At 47.2% G+C, this 20,661-nt stretch overlaps 1 protein-coding gene across 1 annotated transcript; it reads right to left on the minus strand.

The window, feature by feature from the left end:
• Positions 1 to 16,891: 16,891 nt before the first annotated feature.
• On the minus strand, positions 16,892 to 19,257 carry HSPA2 (heat shock protein family A (Hsp70) member 2). Its single transcript, XM_054286718.1, has one exon. It carries the CDS (start codon positions 19,166 to 19,168, stop codon positions 17,267 to 17,269), a length of 1,902 nt encoding a protein of 633 aa, XP_054142693.1. The 5' UTR covers positions 19,169 to 19,257; the 3' UTR covers positions 16,892 to 17,266.
• Positions 19,258 to 20,661: the final 1,404 nt, after the last annotated feature.

Consider the following 20,661-nt stretch of genomic DNA (forward strand, 5'->3'; position numbering starts at 1 on the left):
GCTCTGTGTCTTCATCAACACTTCTGCATACCAGGGCTACATCTCTCCAGTCTGGTATCCAGAGCTCTGCTGCAATTCATTGTGGCCAAATCAGTTGTCAGCAGCTCACCAGAAACACTTTTGGAATTGGTTATGAGATGAGACAGACCTGCAGGAAGATCAGGACACTTCTCTGCCTCATGGTCCCATAGGTCTCTGTGACCCCTTGGCTCACAAGACATTTATTGTCCTGGGCATTTACTTGTGTCCTGCAACAGAGACCTTGACCCTGGGCTGCTGAGGCCCCTGACAGAGTCCCCAGAAGGGACTGGCTTGCTTTGGACAGGGCATGTGGTGCTGCTGTGCCATTCCTTGGGGATGAGCATACAGTACACCTTGGCAAAGTAGGCCTGGACACCCCTCACTTCACCAACACATCTTCTCTAAAACATCACAGTCCTTTTTAAAACAAAAGGCAACAATGTTTTGAGGGAAGGGGCTCTTTTTTGAGGGACAATAGGGATGCAGAAAGTGTGACTGTTCCTGAGAAGTTGGTGTGGATTTTAGGCACGCAAACCAACATTCTGGCTGGCACCACCATGAGGGATCCCTCAGAGTATGGTTCAGATAGATGGTGGGGCCACAGGGGCTGGGGCCTGGGCCCAGCCAGCCTTTCCTACCCACACAGCACACAAGGAGCAGCCAGGCTGCTGTCTTTGATCGTGCACAGCCTGTGAGCCCTTCCTGAAGGCAGCACGGAGCCCTGGGGGCAGGGATCCCCGGGCTGCCTTTGTCACTCTGTCCGCCCCGAGCCGTGGGCCTGGCTCTCCCGGAGTCACCACTTACTGCTCTTCAAAAGGGCCCAGGAAGCCCTCGGGAGCGCCTGCAAACAGGACAGGCTGACACTGCAAGCCTGTATTTTAAACCAATTCACATCAAACACTAAGGAAATTCCAAACCAAAGAGCTTTCTATTTCCTCTGCTTCCCCTGTAATCCAGCCGACTGTCTGCCAGTTCCTGGGAGTCCTGCTGGCCTGGAAGCTTCCAGCCTCTCCTCACACACGGGAGAATTGGGTTTATCTGCCCTTCCTTGATGGGCTCCAGCTCTAAAGCTTCCTACCCAACCCTTCCTTAATAAATTGAAACAATTACTCTGTGCTTCTCAAGGATAATGGCTAATAAAATTCAGCAGATTTCCCCCAAAAGACATGAAAGGGCTGGAAGCAGAACCAGAAACTAAAGGAGAAAGAAAATGCAGGACAGAAATAATAGCCCTTGTTCCATTCATGTCTCATCCACTGCTGGTGAGTTTTTGTTCTTAGAGTCACATATTTCAGAGATGAATCCTCCCAAGCTGTCTCCAGTAGGGAAATGCCTCATGCTCACTGCTTTGGAAAACTGGTTAGTTGTTTTTAATGTTATTTTACAAGATCTTCCTGAATCTAGAAAAACATCATGAAAGCCTCAGGATAAATACCAAAGATTTCCAAAAGAATCAGCAGGGCATCAACAAAGGACAAAGCCACAAGAAGCAAAAGATGTCCAGATTCATCCTGACTTTCTCTGACAGGACCCCATTCCAATACTTTATTTTCCAAAGTTTAATGCACAGAAGCAATGAATTCTGAAGCCTGGATAGTCTCAGGTATCCCTTGAGGGACTGTGGACTGATACTTCTAGAAGTATCAGTGGTTTAGGTTCAAGACAGCTGAGGAGCTATTCAGACCATCAAGTCTGGCTCATTATGGACAAAATTAGACCCAAGAGATGAGTTAAACCTCTCCAATAGGGAGCCCAGATGGCAGGAACCCCCAAAGACACCAAGGAGGAGCAGGAATAGCCAGCTTTGTTTTCTGTCTCGTTAGGTTATCTCACTGGGCCTGCAAGAAGAGCTGCTGGAGGACAGCACAGAGTTGGATGTGCCTGTCATGGGTGAGCATGGGGCTGATAAAGGGCTGGGTGGGTCAGCAAGCCCTGTCTCCAAGTAATGTCTGTTGGCTGAACTGGGAGCAAATTACAGGCATCACTAAGGAGAAACTTGAAGTGGCGCTGGCATGTCTTGCCTCCAGCCTGTCTCTCCTTGTGGCACATTGCCAGCACTAGGCAGGGAAGCAAAAGAGCCTCTGACATTAAATTATATCTTGGAGGGAGGGGGAGGAGTTTTCTCCCTGAGCAGGCCACTAGCAGCAGCCCTGAGCATGGGATTTATGTGGGATAGATGCAGGAAAACAAATGACTGTGCAATCTTCTTTCCCATTTGCCCAAATACATCAGCATATCACAAACCTCAGGATTCTTATCACAAGTGTAATTTTGTGCCATTCCAGTTCTATTCTGTAGTTACGAAATCCCTTTCACAAGCTCTCAGAACTCCACCTTCAGAACCACAGCAGTTTTCTTGCTTGCCCCCACTACTTTCCAATGGAAGATCATTCCAGAATTTTACTCCACAGGAGGGGAAAGACAGTCCTTGATACATTTGATTTGAAATATAGCACATATAGGTTTGTAATTGGACTGTGTGGACAAGAAGAAATGGGAGGTCTTGAATAGGGAAAGAAGATGTAATATCAGAAAGTTCTTCTCAGCATGACTAACATCCCCCTGCTTCTCCAATTCAGCTAAGACACTAAAACAATTAAGGTTGAACTTCAACATTAAATAGGACCTAAAATTGCCTTTTGTAATTTTATTTTGCTTACTTGTATTTATATTTCAGTAGCTCAATATCCTGAATTCCTGTTTCTGCATGGTAAGGGCATGTTCTTTAATCTTCTCTTAACACTCCATTCAGATAATCCTGACAAGCAAGCACTTCCCTTCAGGGATGGTAATGAACATAAATAAAGCCCTGTTGTAGAAAAGGACAGTACTCAGTATATGTTTCCCACCAATAGGCAGGACTCACTTTGAGAGCACTGCATGGCACAATGCACTGAAAAGTCCCATCTGACAGGGTTTATCCAGCAGCTTATAGCTGATCCCTGCTAACCAGAGGTCCCTTGATCCAGGAAACACAACCTTATATTGCAATAGGACTGAACTCCCCTTTGTTTCAGTCTCCTGCTGCATTTGCCACACCAGTCAATGACAGAGTGAGGTGTCCTGAACCATGGCGTGGCCTCCTTGTCCTTTACCAACCAGGAGCAAGGAAATCTTTTTGTGAGCTGCAGCCCAGAGCACCTCAGCTGAGTCTGTGACCTTTGTGTACTGAACTGTGCTGATGGTTTTCTTTATTTATAAACTGTTCCTTCAGCAATGAAAGAAACATCTGTAAATTTATGGATGTAGAACAAATCAATTCCTTAGGGACACCAATCCTCCCACACTCTATTCTTCAATTCACATAAATCTGCCTGTCTTTATATCAAGGCTCCATGAACTGTGAAGCAGGTAATCATTAAGTGATTTAGGAGAATGGTGAACCAATTTCAGAAACTATTAGAGTCCAGAAAATCACAGAAGTTTGTTACAATCACAGCTTGTAATTCTGAAGTGCTTCCTCCCAAGGCACAGAACCCTCTAACACAGCAGCTCCTGATCTGCTCCCCTGGCATCCCCACTTCACTCTGCAAGGCAGCAAATGTGGTCACACACCCTAACTTGGGAACTGCTTTCCTAGCACTTATTCCTCATGCTGGAGCATGTTTCTAGTGCCCAAGAGTCATCAGAACCTGCTTTGCAAAGTGTTTAGAAATGAAGTCTTAAAGCAGTGTCACCCACAGCACAAATTAACTCACAGGAGGCTCAGTTGTGACTTTGCTGCTCTGTTGTGCAGGCAGAAAAGTCTGGATGCTAATGTTAATACTGGGAAAGGGCATTAAGGGAGGGTCATTTGGTCCAGGGGACTCACACAAATTTAACATCAGTGGTAATAGAAATTATTTGTTCCAATCACCTTGTGGACCCAGATTATTTGGTGGCCCCACTGCAGCAGGAGTGGACCCTGCCAGCATCCTGAGCAGGAGACTCTGGTGATGCTGTGGCACATGGACAACAGAGCTCAGAACTCAGGGAAGGGCTGAGGCAAAGCAGGGTTCAAACCCTGCCAGAAAACCTGCCTCTCCCCAGCCAGAGGAGTCTATGCCCTGGAGAGCACAGGGGACAGGGAGATGGGAGACACAAAATGTGAGACCAAGGGGTTTCTGTAGTATCCCATATATCCCAACATAGCCAGCAGCTCCTCACAAGCAGAGTCGCACTGATTCTGACCCAAAAGATCTATGGATCTATCTGGATCTATGATTCCAGATTTGCTGAGGCAAGCTCTGTGTACTTCTACCCCTAATGTACTCACAAAATCAAGGATCTGCATTCCTTTCCCAGGTGATTCCAGGGCAATTTTTCCCAGGTGAAAAGGCAGGTGGAAGATCAGGGCCATGAGGAACTCAACTAGTTTCGCATTCCTAAGAAGAAGGTGGAATGGTCACTGTGAAGTTTCCAGATCTGCAGATAGAGACACCACCAGACCATTATGAGAAAGAACAAAGTCTCTGCTCAAGGGCTGCATTATACCAAATATGAGCAAAGTGGCTGAGACCTATTTGTAGCAAGCACTCCACCCCACACAAGGACTTTGAAGGTTTTTAGAGAACTACTGACAGTCCAATAAACATGCTGAAGAGTGGATTGAACTGGGTATTACCAGAGCTATTTCCAAGAAACATATTTATTTTCTGCACTTCACCTTCCTTTAGGTAACAGGATAGAAAGCTTTCAAACAGGTGATAAAATTATTTCTTTGCATGTGTTCAAGACAATACAAGTTCAGTATTGTTTCTCAGTGAACCACACAGCTGAGATTTTAAACCTCTGATATTTCTCTCAATCAGAAGAGCAGCCCCTCCATATCCAGCTACACACAAAATTCTCAAAATGAACTCTGCATGACATACCTCAGACCAGCTACAAAAGGCAATTTGATGTGAGTCATTCACTTCTTTCAAAAGCAGAGCAGCATCTGAGAGCATACAGAGGAGAAAAACAGTATTTCCTCAAAAAATTACTAGTGTCAGCAGAAAGAGCTTTCTAAGTTGTAGAGGCAATGCCTTGCTGATGTGAAACACCAGCAATTACTCACATTTTACATCATCCAACGTCACCTATTCATGCTGTACCCACTTGCACAGCCTATGCAATTTCCCTCCTTTGTCAGCCAGCCTTCTCTCAGGGAGCAGGGCACTGCAATCCTCTTGGAAGATGCTGGTGGTTGACCAATATGTAACATTCAAGGGCACAGTGGTCGTTCCAGTCTGAGAATATTGTCTGCCTGGCACATGTTCTCTTCATTGCACTCAGTTTCAAAGGGACAGGCAGTGAAATGTGCTTAGCAGGTATCCTGAACTAACTTTCAACTGTTAGAACTACAAATCAGGCTGGGGATGTTGAGAGAAACAGGACATTTCACCTCTAAGGTTGCATCTGAAGTTGCTCCTTTAGTTGCTAATATAATAAGTTGCAACTGTATTATATAGATCAAAGAGGATTTAAGTAATGGATGAAAGTCAGCTTTACCGTGTTGTGAATTTATAAAATTAATAACAATAATAATAATTTAATCTTTGAAGTGCCTTACACAGATGAATTAATTACCTCACAATACTCTTTGGAGTAGATGAGAATTATTACCTCATTGTGAGAGATCTGGAAACAGCAACAAAGATGCTGAATGACTTTACCAAAGTCAGACCAGGCTGAGCCTGAGCTAGCATTCAACACCAGGCATGTCTGGCTCTGTTTTTGTGTTCAGACCACTCATCCACCCTGTTGAAATGACAGCTGGCTTCCTGCTTCATGTGCTTTGTTCAGACATGATCCTCAGACAATAGGTGAAAATATTCCCACCCAGATGATCTTGTTTCTTTTTGAGCTAGGCTAGTTGAATTGAAATACTTCTTTAATGTCTTAACATGCATTTCCTGAAAGAGAGCATTTTTTCATTTCTTGAGGTTTTCCTCAGCTGCTGGATTGGAGCTGAAACACAGAGCATGAGCATGCAGCAGTATGATTTTAAATTACTAGCAGCAGTACTGGGAGAGGTCAACATCCCAGAACATGAAGATATATCTATTTTGACCTCTACCTGACACTAAGAAAATATTTGGATTGTGGTGAGGCTATTGTGAGATGATGTTTTCAAGAATACAGAAGCAAAGAACAAAGGGGCTTCTGAAGCTCTCTCGCTCTGACTCCTGCCCCATTTGCCCTGTGACAGGTAAACCCTTCCAGCAGTGTCTCAAGTGGCTTTAGGAAGATTTCAGATGCCAATTGTCCCGTCCCAGAGCTGTTCTTTGGGATCACTGAGGGAAGATGAGGCAGAGGTCACCACAGAGCCCACACCTCTCCCTGCAGAGCAGCCAGGCAGAGCCAGCAGCATCCCAACCCCAGTGGAGCAGCTGGCTGAAGCTGCTGAGGCACAGCCCATGAAAGGTGCCTGCTGTGGCTGTGTGAGCAGGACACAGGGGAGCAGCCTGGCTCCAGCCAGACAAAAGCTTGGGAAATGCCCAGCAGGGCAGGAGGCAGCAGCAGGCAGCGTGGGTGACCCACTGCTGCCACTCCACTGGCTCCCTGCCCCTGAGAATAGAGCAGGGGGGATAGTTTGGGTGCTTTTAGGTTTTAGGGATTTTTTCTCCCTAATGGTTTAAAAGGCCAGATAATTCCCTAATCCACACCTGCCACAGACATTCAAAGCAGAGTCAGGTGCACTTTATCCCCTGCAGAGTTGTGGTTTCCCTAAAGGTCTGCAGTGCTCCACTGCCCACCTCTGCAGAGTCACACACACCACAGGGACATCACTCCATGGATATTCACCCGGGGACACCAGGGGTGGCATTTGGCTCTCACATCCAGCATGGCTGTCCCAGGGTGTGGGGCACATTTCTGACACACAACACACAATTTTAGCTGTCCCTCTGCAGTTCAGCTTGAGAGGAGTATGGAATAGATGTGTATTTCTCCTTTACTCCATTAGCATGATGTAAGAATTTGTCCTGTAGTCGATGCTTGGGTAAAAAAAAATACTAGACCAAATTTTATATTTATCTTCTGTATTTATCAAGGCCTAAAGCTGCATAATTTGAAACCAAATATCCTTATTTTACCTTCCAGACTCAAGGCTGTTAGTTTCAGATTTTCAGTACCACACACCTCAAGCCAGTTTTATCCTCTGCAAGGAAGCAGTGTATAGAGTGCCTGTCATAAATCTATGCTCAAAGTTCTCAGACCAACAAAGTATTTATAATGCAAATTCTGTGCATATTGGGCACCTTCCATCAGTCTTAAGCCTGCTTTTCCCCTAGATATTGTTTGTGTGTGAGTTATTTCAACAGAAGTTCTCAAAGGTTGCCAGTGTAAGAAAGAAAAATGTGTATTTGTTCTTTTTTTTTGTCTTTCAGGTTATGAATAACTAATGGGAAATTTGCTAAAGGAATCAGTTCTTTGATGGCCAGTGAATCTGAAAAGACTGAGACATCAAAATAAACCAGGCATTAAACAGCACATTGCTTTGGGGGTTTTTAATAAAATTTATGTAATTGTAGAATCTAAGTATCAGGAGAAAAGAAAACTTTGCTAAAAGATCGAATACATTATGCATGTTCCTGATATTCTGAGAACTTTAAATAAACACCAGACAGACTGTTCAGGGAACACTGGACAAAACTACTAGTAACAGCATTTTACAGCATCTATATATTTCTAAGAATTCCAAACCAAAATATCCCCTGGAAATAAATGAGGTCTATTACTCCTTTCTTAATTAACAAGAGAGACTTGCAAGCCCTTAACTATTATTTGCAGGTCACCTTTAAAGCAAAATGACTCTTATTGCTGAAATCCCTCTGCCTACAAATTTAAACTGAGTGAAACTTTATGCTTTCCTGTGACTTTTTGCCAGGTACTATTCAGCCAGGCAGCCACAAGGCTCTCAGAGATTCTTACTCAATCTAATTTGGTAGTAGAGGCTGGATATGGGACAACAGAATAATTTCAAGTCAGCAGCCCACAGCCCATGTGGTGGTTAGACCACAGAGATGAATATGAGGAAACCATGGCTCTAATCCTTTGACAAAAAGTGGTTATTTCAGCTTGCCTCTTCCCGTCTTCAGTTCCAGCTTTCTAATAGTGTTTTGCCACTCTTGGATGAAAAGGCCCACGCAAATGCTGTACCTTTATGTTACACACAAGGGATTATGAGCCATGAAAGAAAAATAGGAAAGGTGGTAATCCAGTACAGCAAGACCTACCAGCACACCACAGGAAGGAGAAAATTCCACCCCTGTGTCTTCAAAATGCATCCCAGCTGCTCCTCACTAATGCAAATGGCTGAATGACTGTCCCAGCCACTGTGCTGGGGCAGCAGGACAGGTCCTGCCCACCCGTGGGGCCTCCTGTGGCCCCTGGGATCTGCTGCAGACACAAACACAAACAGGATGGAGCTGGGAAGGGTGGGAGGCTCACAGATGGCACAGTGCTGCCAGGACACCATCAGGAGTGAAGGGGTGACACTGCTTACAGCAGTGACCATCTGCTGTCCCCTAGGAACGGCAGATCCCAGCACTGAGCCTCCCCTGCAGCCCTCTCTGGCCACCAGGACTCATGGCCAATGTGCTCTGCTGCTCCCAGCTCTGCTAAGCAGCTTCCCTGGGCAACATTTTAGTCAGGGAAATGAGTTTTTTCCATGTGATAACATCTCCACAGCCATTTATTTATGTTCATTGTGGCATTGATGGTCAGGAGCTGCAGAGATTTTCCTGGTTTTCCCAGGACTGGCAGCAGTGAGGGTAGCTGGACCTGGTCCTTCTGGTATGGGCAGTGACAGTGCTCTGAATGTTAAACACACTTCAGCTTTGGGCTTTATAAGATTTCAAACTATATCAGGTCACAAATATGTGGCACAACCTAGGTCCTTACACGAGCAGTCAGCTCAAGATTTGGAAGCTGCATCTGGAAATAATTCCCATATACTAAGGCAGGTCACTTTAGGGCATGATTTTGAGGTTTAGAACCCTTGGGATATTGTGAAACATTTGGTTTTTCAAGCAGAGAATCTCTCACACACCATTCACAGCAAGTCAGTGTTGTGTATAATTGGTATTGCTTAGTTCACACCCAAAATTGGTACAAGTTATGCTGACAAAAGCACTTTTTGCCAAGAGAAGTCAAGTCTCCATCAAGGGTGAGGTTTCACATTACAGCTAAACCAGCCTAAGAGCCAGTTGTTAATGGAAGGAGCATTCTTGACCCCATCAAAATTTTCCCATCGTTTACCTGTGTGATGATTCTTTATCTTTGACTCCACAGCAAGGCAGCTCCCTAAACTGTCAAAAGAAGTCATCCAGCAAAAACAAATGAGAAACTTTCTGTTTAGTTAGCATTTTCTATCAGTTCATGGTGGAGTCAGACAAGGGCCAGAGGAGATACAGATAAATACAAGGGGACAAGGGAAGGACCACACCTTGCAGCAGATCAGGTCAGCTACAACCTAAGAAAATGCTGCTGCACTACTGTATACTTTGAAGGATGAAAATACTTCATCTAAGACTTCTAGACAGGTCAGGTCAGTAAGACAGAAGGAACATCTCCTGTGCTTTCATCTCTTAAAAATGGCATCAACAATTTTTGCAGTAGTTGCTAACTGGGGAAAATAGTCCTGAAAGTATCACAGGTGTTCATGACCACATGGAAGAACAAATGGACAACACCATGTGGGGAAAGAAAATTTCCATAAAGCGACCTGTCCCTAACTTCCCTTATTTCCAAAGCCTTCCAAACACTGCATCTTTTCTCTTGTGGGTACTATTTAGAGGCATATCCATGCAAACAGAATGAGTCCATGGATAGGTAAGCAAAGATCTCAAAACAGCCTGAAAATGAAAATTGCTCTCTGGCTCTGCTCTCTGCAGCCATCTCTTTCCTTTTTTTAATATAAATGCGTTGTGTATGTTGTGTTTCCAGTTGCTATTGCCAGCTGCCAAGTGCATATCTATGACTTGGCAGCCAAGTTACATATTTAAGAGGATGAGAGAAGCAGGCTTGGGAGCAACCTCAGATCTCATACACGGCAGCCAGGCAGCACTGTAGAAACAGGCTCAAGGGGAAAGAGAATGGATGGAACTGATGGCTCTTTGGCTCATTTTTAGAGAGCAGGGCTGTCATCAGCCTCAGGAGATCACTGGCCCATCTTGACTTCAGTAAAAGTTGTGCTAAAAGAATTGGCAAAAGTAAGGGAAGTGTTGCAGAGACCCAGGGGTTCCTGTGTTAGTGTTTGAAGTGCAGGAGGAAGGGGAGAGAAACCTTCCTCTGTAATGGAAATCTGCTTTGAACAGCCCACAAAAAGCAGAACACTAATCTCTCTGAAAAAAACTTGGCATTTCCAGTAGAAGACGCCGTAATAGACACATGGCATTTGGCTTTTGATGATTTATCACCTTCTTTCTTGTGGGAATTATACACATCTGAGGGTTAAAAACTAAATAGATAACGTGAAGCAATCAAGATGTGATGGTGATGAGTTCCACAGGCAACATCCTAAGCAAGAATTCTTCTTCAGAGCTAAATAAGGTGTATGTTGAATCAGAAACTACTGCCTTCTTAGAGCTTACACTGCCCATTGTGTGCACTGGCTGAGGCAGGTGCCCTGCAGAAGAAAAAAAAAATTAAAAAACCTGTTAGTGCATAATTAAAAACTGGGTTGTGAGGCATAAGCACAAAGAAAGCAAGCAACAGTCTTGCTCCAATTGTCATAATTCTGAACAACTGACCTTGAACCCTTAATAGGCTTCTTTTAGTGTTGTTTCTTGTGCTGTTTGTGTGTCCATGAGCGTCCCAGTAGCTGAGAACACTCAACAATATGTAGATGTGCCCATTTTTTAGGTATATCTAATGTTTAATTTGGATATCACACCCAGAAAGTAAACAAATGCATAAACTCAACAAAAATATCACTGACTCACCATCCAGTCATCCACCTCTTCTCTGCCTCTTTACTCTTGCTGTGTCAAGCCTCTGTCTCCCATCCCCACTGTATTAATTTCCTCCTCTTTTCCCAGGGGCTGTTAAATGTCAGCCCTGGTTTCTCTGGGAATACCAGACTCTGTGTGTGTGCATTACTGTTTGTATTGGACACACAAGCACAGATTTCAATTTCACAGTAGCTAATGCTGTCCATGACTACACCATTCACCTGCCAAGTGCTCTGCCTGCTCATTAAAAACTGGATCATGCTGTGTGAATGGAATAAATACTGTCCCTTGGGCAAGATACCATGAGCATTGGTGCAGCTTTTCCCTTCAGTTTTGTGCATCAAGGAAGCTCCTAATTCCCTGTTTTCAGCAATTTGAACAGTGGATAACCCAAAGCAAAGGGCAGTTTGGTAGCTGCAGTGTAACTTCTGGAGAGGAACCAGAAGTTATATCCACTTCACATTATGTCCAACTCACATCCTGCCCCAGAACCAGAGCCCTCAGAGCCACATCCACAGCTCCAGCCTGCCTGAAGGTGCTGAAGGCAAAGGCAGAACCAGGTCCTGAGTGCACACCAAAGGTCTGAGGGAAACCCAGAAGTTACCCTCAGTTGCAGTCTGATTTTGGAAAGCCAGAAAAACCAGCTGCACATTCTTCTAGTGAACTCCTCGTGCCATTACTACCCCTGCATGGTTTTATCAGATGAGGTTATTGAACATGAGCAGTTGTCAGCTCTTTTCCCACAGCCTTGCACCACCAACAATCAACCTTTTGTTATTTAAGTGCCTCTGACAGAAAGGAAGAAGTACTAAAAGGTACCCCACACTCAAAAGGTATTTTCAAAATTTTGATTTTGATTCTGTACTCTGAGGTGGTCAGAAATCTACAAACTTTACCAAAAAAATTCATAGCCTAATTTCTAATTCTTCTCAGGATATAATCACCATATCCTTGCTACAGAAATAGGGGGGAAAAAAGTGAAAATTTAATATAGAAATGCTATAGACAAGATCTTCTCTATTCAATTCTGTGAGCTTTGAAGGAAATTCGAAGGAAATTATAGCAGACAAACCTGGCTTTTAGTTTTTCATGGATTACAGAGACTTTTTACATTATCAGAATTTTAAAATTAGTTATCTCCCACCTGTAGTGCTGGGAGTAGGACTAAGGACTAGCTCCCATCTAATGTCTTTAACCAGGCTGTGTTGGAACATTTGCAAACACAAATGCAAATGAATGAGTTATTCAGCAGGGAAATAAGGAGTCTTCCAATTGAGCAATGTGGTTTTGAAAGAAATATATGTACATTTTTACAGACAGCCTGGCAAAAAGAAATTCTGCTTTCATCCATGACATGTGATTGCCAGACTGTCAGTGCAACTGTGCAGCAGCTCTTACAAGGATTGACAGAAAGTATTTCATGATGCTTGGCAGTGAATTTAGAAAGGCAACCAAGACCTCCTAAACCCATAGAAGTTTCTATAGAATGGTGCCAAAGTACACAGCACTGCCACTTCTTCAAGTGGTTCTGTCCCCTTAATCCTAGCCAAGATAGATTCTTTTAACTGCTGACCTGCAAATTATTTGGAGCAGCTGCATTTTTAACTGCTCCAGCAGGTAAGGTACAGGTGCTGCCAACTGCTACCAAAGCATGGGCAAGAACAACCTCACATTGCTTGGTCTGGGATGCAACAGAAATCTGTCAACTTTTGCAGAGGCAAACACACAAAAAACAACTCCTGAATGGTGGGAGAGAATATCTTCAGCAGTGGAAAAGGGGCAAAAATTTCCTGTACTCTCGATTTTCCTTAAGACTACAAAAGAAATGTTGGCTCTTAGAGGGAAATTTCTCCCCTCTCTGAAATTCCTGGCTGGTGCTGTTATTGGGATGACAAGGTGAGCCAGCTTGTCTCTGTCTCCACCCTCTTGATGCAGGAGAGAGTAAAGGCAAATGGGTCATGCAAGGGTGGATCAGGGGGTTTTAATGCTGCCATTTCATATGTGGAAGTGAAATATGTTGTTGCATCTGGAAATGCTGGCCTGCCCAACTCTATAATCACCACGCTGCTCCAGAGGCAGGTCTGTGCTATAGGCTCTGCCTGCATAAATACATGGAGGAGAGCGGCAGGGAGATGTGATACCTGACCCACATAGGTGTGCTAAAGAGGCTTTACTAGCATAACTTGTTTCGCTGGGGGGTAGGGAGGGGTGATAACTTTCCTGTGATGAACAACTACACAGGGTAATTTTGCTGCTGTAAGAGCATCCACATGCTTTGCTGCTTTAACATCCCAGGACTCTCGAGTGCCAAGGTGCAGCAGAGATCAGACCACTGTGTGCTTCCTGAAGGGACACAGTAAGGGAAACTCATGCCAGGCACAGGGCCAAGGAGGAACAAGGCAAGAAGCAAGGAACACCTTTGAGATAAGTCAAGTTTAAAATGCTGTTACCATGCACTAACAAGACTGTAAAAAAGGAACTTTAAGTATGCATGCTGGGTGTAAGCCCATGCTTTTTAATGTGATGCCTTGCATTTAATGTGAGTGCCAAGACTGGAAATGTGAATTTCCAGTTTGGTTTTCTCTTTCTTCCTGTTCCTCCTATGTATCTGCAGGAGTGGCTCACAATGGGGAAGACAGAATTTATGGTGCACTCCTGAGATCCTTCATCTCAGGATGAAGCACCTTGGCTGCACCAAACCTTCAAGGAGAACCCAAATGACAGGCAGCTCCCAAAAGAAATGCTCCCCAGCCTGCAGGGCTGCACGCAGTGCCTCTCGAGAGATAAAAGGCAGGCTGCTGGGATGTATTCATTCCTGCCTTGAAGATGGTATCACAAGGGATGAGCAGGGCTGCAGCCTGTCTGCGTGCACAACTTCAAACAGACGCTGCGGAGCGGCGGGGCCGGGCTGACTCACCGGGCCGGCGGGGTGGACACAGCCTGTCCGAGCACGTCCCGGCTCCCATGGGCTGCCCTCAGACAGCTCCCTGTCCTCAGCTCCCTCCGAGGGCTCCCACACTGCATCGTATTTTAACCTTTTGGCTTGGTCTTTTCTTTTTGGCTCTTTCCCCTGCAAAGTTACAGCGGAGAATTGCAGCGCGACACGGCTTGGCTGGAGGGGTTTAATTTGGGTGATTAAATTCTCCAGCGTTAATGCCACGGGTGTTGCTCTGTTTGAAATAACACCATCCAAACTCAATCAGAAAAATTTATGGAGCCATCAAAAGTTAATACAGGAGTTGCACAAGTGCTAGGAAGTTACGAGCACTTTACGTTCTCCCTTATGGGCTTTGTCTTTCTTGCAGAGCCTTGTTGGAGCGTGGCAGAGTTCAGAAAAGCCAGCCCAGGATTTTGACAGGAGCAGCTGGCTTTGCTGTGAGTCAGGAACATGCACAGGATGAGAGACGCTGAGAGCAAAAGCAATGAAATTGCAGATTTTAAACAAGATTACTTTCCTGGCTTTGCCAAATTCATTTGAAATGTGCAACTGCTCCACAGAAGGACATGGACACACCAAATGCACCTATTTGCAAATGAGGAGCAGCATTTGGGAAATTGGCTTTATTTCTTTAAGAAACTGGAGAGGGGAGGGGGGAATAGAGACCCACTGGAGTCAGTGGGAAGTTTCCACTAACAGGATCAGAGTTCATTCTACAGTCAGTACAACATACTGAAAATCAACGTGAAGTTTTTCTCTGTTTTATAAACTAAGTGAATGAACGCAAGGAATCTAGCTCTGAGCTCTTCAAGTTTTCTGCTTCTTGTGTTCTGGGGGCTTGCTTGCTCACATATTTGAAAGGCTACTTTATGCCTTGAGACTATAAATCTTTTCCCAAGCACATATGTCAGCACAAGTTTGCAATCCTTTACATACTCCACACACAGCCTTAGGTGTGTCATTCAAAAAAAAACACCTCTTTTGTAGGAAAAAAAAAATACAACTCTCCCAGTGTTAACCTGTTGTTGTCCTCAGCCACTTTCACCATCTAGATGGAGACCCCACATCCCTGCTCTCTTTTCCCTGACTGCCCCACAGCTGGAACAGGCACAGAGCAGCACGGCTGAGGTGAGAGGAAGGACAGAAAACAGCACAGGCGTGGGACAAACTGTCTGCTGGGTGCATTTAGCTCCATTAGCTCTGCAAGACACTTAAATAACAAAAAATTGTGTTTAATAACTGGGAAGCGACGCTGAGGAAGGCAAACCAAGGGCTGAAAAGTAAAGGAAACTATGTGGCAAGGGCAATTACCAGTTGGTTAATAGAAAAAAAAATAGTTCAACCTGCATTTACAATGAAAATGGGTGCTACCTGTTCCTCACTATCATCCCATAGTAGTGGGATTTTGGTTAAGAAGAGTTTATCTGACAAAGTATTACAGTTTGCAGCAACAACTTTTAACTTACAGATAATCTAGTGCCATTCATAAACATATTACCTATTCATTCCTAGGGGAAAAACAAAATTAAAAGTCACAGTACCTTCTCATTCCCAAGGGCCCTCTCTATGTTACAGCCTGGAAATCAAGAGGCAGTGTACCTGGAAAAGCCAGGAAAGTGCTGTGTACCTGAACACCAGGAGCCTGACTGCTGCCTTTGCAGGTCTCACCGAAGCCCTCAACAGGTGCTGAAGTTGCCGCAATCGACTTCTCCAATCCCACAGTGATGGCACTGACATTTACCTGCGAGCTGCCCCATAAACCTGAAGTGGTTTTGAGTCATTTGCAACAACAGCTATCAAACAAGCTTTTTACAAGCCTCACATTCTCCCCTGTGATGATTGCAACCCTTTTCTGCATCTAGTGAAGGGAAAGCCACAGTCAGTGAGTGCCCTGGAAAGCTATCTGAGAGAAATCCATGTAGTAAGCCAGAGTGCTACATCTCTGCTGGTTATTAAATACTACAGAACTTTATTGTTGCCTCCCTTCTCTATAGAATTTTTTAAAAAATATACATCACCTACAAGCTTAAGCAATCAGAGTCCTAAAAGTTGTTTGCAGTGGGGAGAGCTGGCAGGGCAGCACCCACCACGGTTCCCAGGACACCGACGCTGCTGACATCCAAACAAGCAACAAACCAACCCACGGCAGCCGATTCCCTTCAGCTGCCCACTGCTCTGCAGTTTTTTCCCTTAAAGGACAAGCCAGTCCGAAATGTGCGTGCCATGGGGCTGCGGCAGGAGAGCTCATTAACTCGCAGCGCCTCGGACTCCCAAGCTGCCTGCCAGGTTTTTGCTTTCTTATACAAATGAAGAGCTCTGCAGACAGTTTGCAGCAAAGCCAGACGAGTTTAACTACTACAGATTTTGCCTATTCTATTAAGTTCAGCATACCAGCTCCTTACTCAGCACTCCCAGCTCCACTTTTGATTGTCTGAAGAGGAGAAAAACACCCAGTAAAGTATTGAAAGCTCAGCGAGCACACAAGCAACCCAAGAATAACTCAGCACTTTACAGCTGCCCACAGCCCGGTCTCTATTTTACCCAGCCCCACCACCTGCCAAGCAGGACTATTTCTGTTGTCCTCATTTCCCCGCTCTTCTCTCCCAGCCACACGCACACGATGCATTCCCCAGCTGGGAACTGCAGCCCCAGACACCGGTTGCGGGTAGGAGCAGGTCCTGCCCCAAAACAGCACCGGCACACAACTCCGGGCAATTTTTCCCTGCTGTGAAAATCCCGGGAGCCACAATCCCACTGTCCCTGCCAGGAAACCGGGGGGCTGCAACACCAGGACACCCCCTCCCCAGCACCCATCCCAAACTGGGGTCCCTCAGGGAGCCCCCATGCTCTCCCCCATTGCCACTCCAGGGCCATCAGCCACCCCTCCACAGCCCAACACCCCCTGCTCCACTGCTGTCACCCCCCAGAGCCACAGACACCAGCAGAAAAACCTTCCTCACCCCCACACCCCCCCTTCACAGAAAGGAGAAAGAGGATAGATTTATGCTTTTAAAACATTTTATTTATTACCAAAATTTCCAGAAGCCAAATTTGGCAATTTTTTTTTTTCATCTTTTGTAAAGGTTTTCATGCATAACTTGAAACTTGTCAACTGCAACAGTCAAGTGGTTACTTTAGAAGAGACAGAGACAAACATCCAGAATACAAACGGCTGTATCTGAATTAACAACATTTGTCTATTACTAACCTTATAAAGCAGGACGTGCCTTCCCTCTTATCAAAACCAAGCTGACAGATCTGCCTTTATACACACCCAACAGAATAAACTCTGTTATCGGCAAGGACGTTTTCCTTAAACGTTAGAAAAAAATAACAAAGCAAAGAATGGAGTGACTGTCCATAAACCAGTCTTTACTTCAGTCCTCTTTTAATCTACTTCTTCAATGGTGGGGCCACCAGAACCACCACCGGCCCCTCCATCTCCCCGGTACAATTTTGTGACGATCGGGTTGCAGAGTTTCTCCAGCTCCTTCTGCTTGTGCTCGTACTCTTCCTTCTCAGCCATCTGGTTGCGGTCGAGCCAAGACACCACCTCCTTGCACTTGTCGAGCACTTTCTGCTTGTCCTGGTCACTGATCTTTCCCTTCAGTTTATCGTCCTCCACTGTCTGCTTCATGTTGTAAGTGTAGGACTCGAGGGAGTTCTTGGCTGCCACCCGATCCCGGTTAGCTTCATCCTCAGCTTTGTACTTCTCTGCTTCTTGCACCATGCGGTCGATGTCGTCCTTGCTGAGGCGACCCTTGTCATTGGTGATGGTGATCTTGTTCTCCTTACCCGTGCTCTTGTCCACGGCGCTGACGTTCAGGATACCATTAGCATCGATGTCGAAAGTGACCTCGATCTGGGGGACTCCCCTGGGAGCTGGGGGGATGCCTGTCAGGTCAAACTTGCCCAGCAAGTTGTTATCCCTTGTCATAGCCCGCTCACCCTCGTACACCTGCACCAGGACGCTGCTCTGGTTGTCTGAGTAGGTGGTGAAGGTCTGAGTTTGTTTGGTGGGGATGGTGGTGTTGCGCTTGATGAGAGCGGTCATCACTCCTCCGGCTGTCTCGATGCCCAGGGACAGAGGGGTGACATCCAGCAGCAGCAGATCCTGCACGTTCTCAGACTTGTCTCCCATCAGGATAGCTGCTTGTACGGCAGCACCGTAAGCCACAGCCTCATCAGGGTTGATGCTCTTGTTGAGCTCTTTGCCATTGAAGAAATCCTGTAGCAGCTTCTGGATCTTGGGGATCCGGGTAGAGCCCCCCACCAGCACAATCTCCTGGATCTGGCCCTTGTCGAGCTTGGCATCGCGCAGAGCCTTCTCCACCGGCTCCAGGGTGCCACGGAAAAGATCAGCATTGAGCTCCTCGAAACGGGCACGAGTGATGGAGGTGTAGAAGTCAATGCCCTCAAACAGAGAGTCAATCTCAATGCTGGCCTGCGTGGAGGAGCTGAGGGTGCGCTTTGCCCTCTCACAAGCCGTGCGCAGCCGCCTCACCGCTCGCTTGTTGCCAGCAATGTCACGCTTGTGCTTGCGCTTGAATTCTTCCACAAAGTGGTTCACCATGCGGTTGTCAAAGTCCTCCCCACCCAAATGGGTGTCACCAGCTGTGGACTTTACCTCAAAAATCCCATCCTCGATGGTAAGGATGGAGACATCGAAAGTGCCCCCTCCCAGGTCAAAGATGAGGACATTCTTCTCCCCAGCCCGGGTTCCTTTCTTGTCCAGGCCGTAGGCGATAGCGGCTGCGGTGGGTTCGTTGATGATACGCATCACATTGAGGCCTGTGATGGTGCCGGCGTCCTTGGTGGCCTGGCGCTGGGAGTCATTGAAGTACGCCGGCACTGTGATGACAGCATTCTGCACCTTGCACCCCAGATAGGCCTCAGCAATCTCCTTCATCTTGGTCAGCACCATGGAGCTGATCTCCTCAGGGAAGAAGGTCTTCATCTCCCCCTTGTACTCCACCTGCACCTTGGGCTTACCCCCCTCATTCACCACACGGAAAGGCCAGTGCTTCATGTCTGACTGCACCGTGGGGTCGTCATACTTGCGGCCAATGAGGCGTTTGGCATCAAAAATGGTGTTGGTGGGGTTCATTGCTACCTGGTTTTTGGCAGCATCCCCGATGAGCCGCTCCGTATCGGTAAACGCCACATAGCTGGGTGTGGTGCGGTTCCCCTGATCGTTGGCGATGATCTCCACCTTGCCGTGCTGGAAGACGCCCACGCAGGAGTACGTGGTGCCCAGGTCGATGCCGATCGCCGGCCCCTTGGCAGACATGGTGTCGGCTGTTTGTGGTGCTGCTCGCCCGCGTCCACCCCGCCCGCTCCAGCTGCCGCCGCGGCGCGATATGCCCAGCTCGCGCCGCCGCCGCCCGTTTTATACCCGCCGCTGCCGCTTCTGGAACCTGCCAGAACCCTGACGGCCAATCCCGACGCCCCTGGAACAGCCGTTTGGCCAATCGCCCCCGCGAGCCGCCGGGGCGTGCCCGCCCCCAACGCTCTGGCCAATCAGAACCGCTAGCGCCTACCCGCCAGCCCGCCCCTCGCGAGCCGCGGTTTTTCCGGGTTTTTCTCGTGCGCTGTCGCGCTCAGCCAATCCGCGCCGGTGCTGTCCCCTCGCCCCGCCCCCGGCGCGAACATCAGCTAGAAAGTTCCAGCTGACATGACGTTATGCTGGAGATTGACAGCAGCGCTATCCAATGGCAGCGGGGGCGGGCCGGTGGGGTGGGGCTGTGCGGTCGCTACGGGACGCCCCCGCGCTCCGCCCGCGCGGACCCGCGGGGTGTGTGGGGGGGGGGTGTGTGGGGGGGGGGGGTGGGGGGGGCTGTGGGTTCGCGGCCGCTCGCGCCGTGCGGTGTTTGTAATTCCTGAGCGCTCAGCCCGGCACTGGGGAATTTGCCCTTATTTGGTCGCAGGGAGGCAGAAATGTCGCCTTCCCTCCCTGACACAGACACACACCTCCCTTCAGCCTCCCCCACGGTTGTCAGGGCGGAACGGCCGTCACCCCTCCCCCGCCGCGGCGACCGCCGCGCTGTCATGGCGGAACGCCTCCCCTCACAGCGCTCCGCGCCCGCCCGCTGAGGGAAAGTGCCTGAGGGAAAGTCCCGCCGAGCCCGTGTTTAGCCTTATTTCGCCCGAACTTGGCCGGCTGACAACACCCCCGCCCCGTGTCTGTCCCGGTACCCAAACTCGGGGAGCGGCACCGGGTTGTCCCGTCCTGTCCCCCCTCAGAACTGAGGCAATGGCAGCGGGCTGTCCCCCCTGCCCCGGCAGAGCTCCGGAAATGGCTCCGGTGGGGCTCTGGGGGCCCTGGTGCTGCGTGTTCCTGCGTGGTGACCATTCTTGAACCGCCTCCAAATTCTTGTCTGTTGTGCTAATGTGAGATGTCGTCACGCCTACGTTTAGCAAAAGCTATGGAGCTATTAACTCAGAGGTAGGAAAGTGCTTTGATGAAAATATATTAAACATGAAAATCCGCTGTGGTTTCTCCAAATTATGCCTCCGTACTCCGAGACAAACACTTCAAAATATTCCAGTTCTAGTAAGGAGGGCAAAACGTCCCGAGATTTATTTTTTTTTTTATACAGAGTCTTAGTGAGTAGCTCCTTTTCAGCTCCTTTTAAAGTGCTGCTAAGTTTGCTATCCACAGACTTCAGGAGCTGTGTGAGAGAAGGATTAATGTCACTGTATACTTAAATCCTCTTTCATTACTTTTGTCCCCAGCTTTCAGCAGTACCTGGCCTCATAGAAAACACGTTACAGCTTTTCCCA

This window comes from Melozone crissalis, unplaced genomic scaffold (genome assembly GCF_028551555.1).
Source record: "Melozone crissalis strain CALT ecotype California unplaced genomic scaffold, PUWL_Pcris_2 ptg000056l_1, whole genome shotgun sequence".
Classification (NCBI taxonomy): domain Eukaryota; kingdom Metazoa; phylum Chordata; class Aves; order Passeriformes; family Passerellidae; genus Melozone; species Melozone crissalis.

Bases quoted from the DNA above. Each gene is read 5' to 3' on its own strand.
- HSPA2 (XM_054286718.1), bottom strand. From the start codon at position 19,168: ATGTCTGCCAAGGGGCCGGCGATCGGCATCGACCTGGGCACCACGTAC.